We start from the raw sequence: 7,927 nt of genomic DNA, 5'->3' as shown, positions 1-7,927 counted from the left end.
ATGTATCCTGGAAATAAATGTCACAGTTGTTTAATCCCCAACACCAAGCCTCGGAACTGACTTCTCGGACGTCATTCAGACTTCTCAGGTTTTAGGTCAACTGTGGGTGTCTCCCATTGTCTGTCTCCATCTTTCTTAAACTCTAGTAGGGAAAACGTGGGCGCGAGCAACCTTTTCTAAGTTAATACTGCATTGACAGAGATCACGCGACGTCCGCTGAAGGGCGCTGTCCCGAAGCCTGGCGGAACCCCACGCGGTCGCCCTCTCCAGCCTCTGGACACAGGTCAGGAAGGAGTCGCGAAGGGTCCAGGAAGGTTCAGCCCGAGTCTACAACTTCCCAGGGGGTGGAGGCAATGACCCTGACCCTGCCTGCACCGGCCCGGCATGAGGCCCGAGACAGTTGCCCCGCCGCGAGAAGATCCCTCATCTTACTGCTTTCAATGAAGAGAACATAAGCCTCCTCACCGCGCAGCATAGGCTCCCGAGTACCCGGATGCAGCAGTTCCGCCTCCCGGGCCACGGTAACGCATGCGCGTCTAAGACTTTGCGCTAGTGGGCGGGGCGCGGGAAGAGAGGCGGAAGGGCGGCGGTTGGGCCAGAGGGGAACCACACCCACCGCGCCAACGTCCTTGCGCATGCTCAGCGCGTAGGCTTCTGGTACTTCTGTTGCGTCTGCCGACACCCACCTTAGTTCGCGTCCGGAGGTCGGAGGTGGAGGTCTTGGGTTCGGCTTTCGAGCGTGCTTTGGAAAAACCTCTTTTCGTGTTCAGCTTCGAAAGGAAGGCTTCCGCTGGTCCTTTCTTTTCGTCTTCGGTGAGGCGTCGACTTCCTGGGGTGGTAAGTTTCCTGGTGGCGGGGGTCGGTCTCGGATGCCTGGGGCGCGGGGGCGCAGAGTGGGGGCCGCTGGTGGGGCGGGCAAGCCAGACTTTGGGGTCACCACCGCCTGTAGTCGGAGTTTTTTGCTTTGCGGCCCGGCCGCCCGCGCGACTGACTTCCGTTCCCCACCTCTCCCCCCCAGTTTCCAGGAGCCGAGTTGCCGGGCGGGGAAACTTGTAGTCTTGGGTCGTCACGTCCCACTACGTGAACGCCATGTGGCCCGGCTCGCAGCAGGACGAGTCCCCCTCGACGTCCCGGTCGGGGCAGTCCAGCCGCCTGTCTTCGGCGTCCAGGAGCCGATCTTCTTCCCGAAGCTCTCAGTCCGGCTCCAGCGTCTCGAGCCGGGCGTCGTCGCGGAGTCGGCCCCGGCCGAGGAGCAGGTCCCGGTCCCGGAGGCGCCACCAGAGGAAGTACAGGCGCTACTCGCGCTCCTACTCGCGCAGCCGGTCGCGCTCTCGCGGCCGCCGCTACCGGGACAGGCGCTACGGAGCGCCCGGGAGGTCCCGCCGCTCGCCGTCGCGGCCCCGCTCCCGCAGCCGGTCCCGCTCGCGGGGACGCTCGTATTACCGACGGGCCTACGCGCTGACGCCGGGGCGGCGCTACTACGGCTTCGGCCGCACCTTGTACCCGGAGGATCGCCGCAGTCGGAGGGGCTGGTCCAGGTCCAGGTCCAGGTCGCGGAGCCCCACCCCTTTTCGCCTGAGCGAGAAAGGTGAGTCATCTGCCGGGAACTTGGCCTTCGCACGCGTCTATGTGGCTGGCCACCGCTCGCGCCCGGAGCCGCGGTGGCTGTGTACTTTGGATACTTTTATTGCTTTCGGTGGCTGTAATCCTAGTTGCTTTGGGAGGAAAGAGTGAGGTTAGCAGCTTAGTGGTTAAAACCGCTCTATTTGGCACCCAGTTTTCAATTTTTAATGTTTATTTTTGAGAGGGACCGAGCGTGAGCGGTGGAGGGGTCGGGAGAGAGACAGACAGACACACAGAATCCGAAGCAGGCTCCAGGCTCCGAGCTGTCAGCACAGAGCCCGCCGCGGGGCTCGAACTCAGGATCCAGCGAGATCCTGATCTGGACCTGAGCCACCTAGCCCGCCCCAGGCTCCCGGTTTTGAAGTGAACGCTCTTTGCTCCTTGAGATTAGAAGTCAGCAGTGGTGTCCAGTGGGTCGGGGTGGAGGAAATCCTTTTTCCTAGGGGCTGGCCCTTAGTGAGGCCTTTTAAATGTTAAGGGTGACTCAGTAGTTTATCCGTTTTAAGCTTTTGTTACCTATTGAGCGGAAGAAGAGTTCAAAACTTTTTTTTTTTTTAAACAAAACCGGATTTTGTCCCAGTATTTTAAAACAAATGATTTGTTTTGCTGTTAGATAGGATCACAGAAAAAGACACAGAAACAAAAACTTACAGATAGGAGTCTGAAAATGGATTTAAGCAATGTATCTGTCTGTATTGACTCATTAGCTGTCACAATTGTGGTATCTGTAAAATGTACAAAGGAACTTGTTCAGGATACACAGTTGAAGAGAAAGCAAAAACAACCATGAAATAAAGGCCTTTAGTAGTTGAAATTATTTAGGACTTTTTTGCTTTTCTCAGCAAAAAATGAGGTAGAGAATTTTGTTTTAGTGCTCAGAGCTGCATTTTATGCTCTAAAATAAAAGATTTAAACCTCTTTCTATTCATCTAAATAAAACACAACTTTATTTTGCGATTCGAAGTTCTTCAGGGAAATGTACTACAGATTAATGAATGTCTTGTTTTGTTTTTGTAGATCGAATGGAGCTGTTAGAAATAGCAAAAGCCAATGCAGCAAAAGCTTTAGGAACAGTCAACTTTGACTTACCGGCCAGTCTCAGAACTGTCCTTGCACCTAAAGAAACAAACCGCAGAACAGCCGTACCAAACAATGGTGCAAAGTCTGAGGTGAGTATTCTAGGCTTAGCCAAACAAGATCTTCAGAAAGCTGCTGCTAGAAAGATCTAATGAGCCGTTTTTTACTTTTTACTTGACAAAGCCTAAATACAATTTGTTAGCATAATAGCAGCTCTAGACAGGGTTTCTCCCCCATGAAAATGGGAGATTAGTGAACTTTATTTTCATGTGACACAGCAGTAATTACTTTTATAGTTGCAGGCGGTATTTTTGGCAGTTTTTATGCAGCTATCGAATTTTTCTATCCAGGTTTTGCAGAGAATTTTATCTGTAGCTTTCTTTCATTTGCAGCGCTGTGTTCCCGCAAATTCTATATTCAACATACAGTATAGTTTATCTGCTTTATTTCTGTCTTATAGAAATCATGAATGTGGTCTCCAGACATTGATGAAGAAAATCTGTTGGTAATTGATACATGGGCAAAAGCATCAGAGGTTTAACTAATTTGAAGTTTATGTTCACAGACTGAAAGTTTAGTTTTTTGTTGGTAGATCCATTATGCATGCTAGAATTTGGGACAGGTAACTGTTTTGATAAGATACCGAAGACAATTTTTTAAAAGTAAACACTTTGTCATGGTGGGGCATCTGTCCCTTTCATAATGTATGCAATATATTCCAGATGGTTTGAGAGATTACAGAAGAAGAGGCCTGCTTCACTTGCAGATAAGTTTATTATAATTCTCCAGAAATGTGCAGGATGTGCATTGGCAAATTGCACTGTGGTCTTAAGTTAATGATATGAGATCCAAAGTAGAAAACTCATAGCCTTTGCGGTTTAAGGTAGTTAGGAGTTTGATAGAATCATTTAACACAGGAGAGATGTTCTCTAGGTGAACCTATCATTCAGACCCAGATGTGGGTTTGCTTAAGTGTTTAGTAGTGAACAAGATGTTAGGTGAGTTGCTTTTTCAAATGATTAGGTAACCAACGGCAAATGCCTTGGTTCTTTGAAACTAGGTATTTTCTGGTATGACTTTACTTGCAGAGTTAACTTGAATTTGCACTAGGGGAAATATAATCCTGCTTTATGGGGAAGAGTATCTTAAGCTGATTATTAATTGATTTTGTTATGGGGAAAGCTGGAGTACTATGTCGTTTCTACTGTTAACTGTATGATTAGATCCAGCTCCATTTGTGTCTCTATAACTAAATTTATATACAGTTGGGCTGCATTTTATGTGGTATCATAAACCAAGGGTATGGTTTTTTAAAAATAACACTTTCTCTTACATGTCAAGCTGTCGGAAAAGCTAACAGAAGATGGAACTAAAAATCTCAATGAAAAGTATTGCCAGCAAAAGAGCATAGCTTTTAGCTCTAATGTAAGTATATCTAAGCATTGACCCCTCAAAAATTGGATTCAGAATATAATTATATGGGCTTTTATTTTTGTTGGAAGGCTCATTGTTTTTGTCCACATGGTAATAATTTGGGATCTACTAAGCCACTTTCGATAGAACTTTTCATAATTTTTTGTACCATTACAAATGGCTAATATAATGGCTGCTTCTGTATCTGATATTCACATTTTTTTTGAGAGCGTGTGCGCTTATGTGCAGGCAGGGAGGGGCAGAGAGGGAGAGAGAGAATCCCAAGCAGGCCCTTTGCATTGTCAATGCAGAGCCCAATGCAGGGCTCAGTCCCACACACTGAGATCACGACCTGAGCTGAAATTAAGAGTTAACCAACTGAGCCACCCAGGTGCCCCAGTATTCACATTTTTGATATCAGTATTTACTTTTCAAATACTCCTCTTACACTTGTTGAACAATTTAAAAAGTAAATCTCAGAAAACCCTGTAATCAGAATATTTTAAAAATCAGCTAAGAGCTTAAAAAAACTAAGAACTATTTTAACATTATTTTGTAATATACTTTGTATCAATGTCTGATTTTCCCCAGTAGTTTTCTTGGCTTTACAGTTTGAATTGAGTGATGAATATGGGGTCTTTGCTTTGCGTTTTAATTTTTAATGAAATTATTGTGTGTTTTGTAAAATGCAAGTCTTTTGAATACAATGTATGTGTTTGCATAACTGACTTAAGAATTTGTTTTCTTCCAGAATTCTGTAGCAAAGCCAATGCTTCAGAAATCAGCTAAAGCTACTGAAGAGACCTCTACAGGATCTCCCAAAATAAATGAGAAAAAAAGTCCATATGGACTGTGGGTACCTGTCTAAGAAAACTGATTTATAAGGTTGGCTGAAATACACTTTGTTGCAAGTTTTTTTCCAAGCATTATTCCATCTCTGAGAGTCATTTATGGTTGTTGCAATTACAGTGATACAGTAATATGTAAATCCCTAATATTTAAATATTAACATTTGAGATTTCTCTTGTAGATAAGAGATAACACACATGGACCAGAGGATTCGTACAGGTGGGAGTTTTGTACATAATACTTGTAAATGTTTTGTATAATACCAATGTAATGTAAAAGTGAAATTTATAAGAGAAACAGTAATTGAACTGTTTATATTTGTTAATAAATTTTTTGTTTTTTTAATTATTTGTGTCACTTTGTTTTGTATGTATATATTACATAATGAGTGTTTATTTAAAGAAGTGGAACGTGTCTTTTGTTTAAAGCCTTGCTAATCCCAAATCCAAATCCATGGACTGACAGCATAGGGTTCACTGACCCTTACCTGGTGTTTGTGAGAAATGGTGAATCTGTCTCCACCCTAGACCTGAATTTGAACCTGAATCTTAATACTACCAGTTGGTATGGGTCTTCATTAAAATTTGAGAAGTTAGGCCTAATATTTATGGAATTCTGGCACAGTGTTGTGCTGGACAAGTTAAAATGCAGTCTTTAGGGCAGGAAACTCAGCAGGAGAGGGAGAAGTGGAAATGCCTCATTGAGCTCTAAAATCTGAGGTTTTGTTTATAATGCTTTTCTAGTTAAAAAATAAAGTTTTTTAGTATTCGTTTGAGAGCAAGGGGGGAGGGGCAAAGAGAGAATCCCAAGCAGGCTCTGTGCTGACAGCTCATCTAGTTTCTTTTTTCTTTTTTTTTTTTTTTTAAATGCCTTATTTATTTTTGAGAGAGAGTACAAATGGAGGAGGGCAGAGGGAGAGAGGGAGACACAGAATCCAAAGCAGGCTTCTAGCCTCTGGGCTGTCTGCACATAGCCTGACGTGGGGTTCAAACCCATGAACCATGAGATCATGACCTGACCCGAAGTCGGATGCTTAACGGACTGAGCACCCGATTGCTCCTAGTTTCTCAGTCATACTAACCACTTCTGAAGTTAAGGCTAGTGGCTGTATTATTGGAGAGAACAGATAGAATGCTTCTGTCATAGAACGTTGTATAGGAAAGAGCTGCTCTAAAATTTTTTTAAGTGTGTTTATTTTGAGAGAGAGAATAACTCAGCAGGGGAGGTAGAGGGAGAGATCAGATCTCAGGCAGGCTCCCTGTGCTGTCGGTGTGGAGCCTGACTAGGGCTCAATCCGTCAAACCAAGAGCTCATGATGAGCTGAAATCCAGAGTTGGACATGAGCCACCCAGGCGCACCCCTGACCTTACGAAAAATTTAAACAGTGACCTAGATACATTCCTAGACATGTAATTCCTATTATTTATGATGCCTTAGTTGCATTCTCATCCTTAAAGCCAATAGCACTCTTGTGTGTGTGAACACATCCAGTTTATATCTAGGTTAACCATAGTTATTGGGAGGGTGACCTGTGTTCATAAAGGAGTAAGAGTTTGTGGTGGGTTTGTTATTCTAAGGAAACTCGAGAGAGAATATCGGTAGACTGGCCTCGTTATAGCAAAGTCCAGTAAAACATTAGGATTTGAGTTGTAACTGAAAATGTTAACATGATCACCTGGTTAGTGTATTTAGTTGGTATCCTTAGCCCAGTTGCAGAACTCAAAAGGATTTCTTTGCGAGGGAGACTTTGGGAAAGAATGATGTGGTAACGACATTTTTTACCTTCATTTCACTGGTAGCCACACTTACCGTGATTATGACCTGTATTCAAATATACTAGCCCTTATGAGCTAAGTCACTGGACATGTCCTATAATTCTTCAGCCAAACCCCTTCACATATAAGAAAGATCTGCACCTACACCTTCTGACATTTGCTTCTACAGTGATCCTTCCTCCTTAACCATTAGCTTTTCCTTCAACCTTGTTAGCATGCTTGAATGGCTTTGCTATTTCCTCTTTGATTTCTTAGTCTGTTGGCTCATTTTCTCTTTATTTCTAATGCCCTGAAGAGAGTATAGTTTATATCCTTTTTTCTTTTTCTTTTTTATAATTGTCAGGTGTACTATTACTATTGTCTAAATTGACCTTGTCTGTTGGGCATGGTCAGGTCTATGGTGGTGTCAGTTTTTGGGCTTTGTAACACAGAAGATAACAATGTGTGTGTGTGTGTGTGTGTAAACCGACTGGCCATCATTAGTGGGATGCAGTTGCCCAGGTGTGATAGATACCCTATCACTGTATAACTGGTGGGCAGCATAGATGGTCCTGATGGTGAAAAATTGTACCAAGAGACAAATTCAGTGCTATCCAGGGGAAATAAGAACCACGTTGCAAAAGGTAAAACGGGGGCTTGGGTGGCTCAACTGGTTAAATGTCCAACTTCAGCTCAGGTTCGTGGGTTTGAGTCCTGCATCGGGTTCTGTGTTGACAGCTCAGAGCCCCGGAGCCTGCTTCAGATTCTGTGTCTCCCTCTCTCTGCCCCTCCCCTGCTCACACTCTGTCTCTCTCTCAAAAATAAACATTAAAAAAAAGGTAAAAAAAAGTGTAATTTTTTTACCCTGGTGTATCTAAGATAGCATTTCAATGTTACAATAAATAGTGCTCTTTTGCTTTTTTTTGTACCAAGTATCGGGATCCGGCATGTACTTTAGACCTAAAGCACACCTGAATTTGTCCTGGCCACTTTTTCAGGGGATCAGTAGATGATCATATGGTGGGTGACCACCATTTTGGAAAGCACATCCCTGTGTATAGGTTCAGGTGTTAACGCTTTGTTTTTTTCTTAAGGCGTAAACTAGAGAAATCGTGTTAACTCACAGTAGCATGCTGTTCTTTCGCCTTGTTTGCCGTAAACCTCTATTAAGTTTAGTAAAATGTCATCTTTAAGAGTGCTTACTTTTAATG

General features: G+C 44.0%; 1 protein-coding gene across 1 annotated transcript; it reads left to right on the top strand.

Moving 5' to 3' along the window:
- Nucleotides 1-649: 649 nt before the first annotated feature.
- Nucleotides 650-5,307, top strand: RSRP1 (arginine and serine rich protein 1). The gene is made up of 5 exons (XM_043574088.1): nucleotides 650-837; nucleotides 1,019-1,588; nucleotides 2,641-2,792; nucleotides 4,042-4,125; nucleotides 4,865-5,307. The coding sequence occupies exons 2-5, from the start codon at nucleotides 1,090-1,092 to the stop codon at nucleotides 4,979-4,981; spliced, it is 852 nt and encodes a 283-aa protein (XP_043430023.1). The 5' UTR covers nucleotides 650-837; nucleotides 1,019-1,089; the 3' UTR covers nucleotides 4,982-5,307.
- The last annotated feature ends 2,620 nt before the right edge of the window (nucleotides 5,308-7,927 follow it).

Source organism: Prionailurus bengalensis, chromosome C1 (assembly GCF_016509475.1).
Source record: "Prionailurus bengalensis isolate Pbe53 chromosome C1, Fcat_Pben_1.1_paternal_pri, whole genome shotgun sequence".
Taxonomy (NCBI): Eukaryota; Metazoa; Chordata; class Mammalia; order Carnivora; family Felidae; genus Prionailurus; species Prionailurus bengalensis.
This window is presented reverse-complemented; position numbering and strand designations above follow the sequence as displayed.

What these genes read in the sequence shown, in the direction of transcription:
- RSRP1 (XM_043574088.1), top strand. Translation starts at nt 1,090, where the DNA reads ATGTGGCCCGGCTCGCAGCAGGACGAGTCCCCCTCGACGTCCCGGTCG. An exon ending in ACAATGGTGCAAAGTCTGAG is followed by an intron (nt 2,793 to 4,041) that starts GTGAGTATTCTA and finishes TTACATGTCAAG; the next exon opens with CTGTCGGAAAAGCTAACAGA. An exon ending in GCATAGCTTTTAGCTCTAAT is followed by an intron (nt 4,126 to 4,864) that starts GTAAGTATATCT and finishes GTTTTCTTCCAG; the next exon opens with AATTCTGTAGCAAAGCCAAT.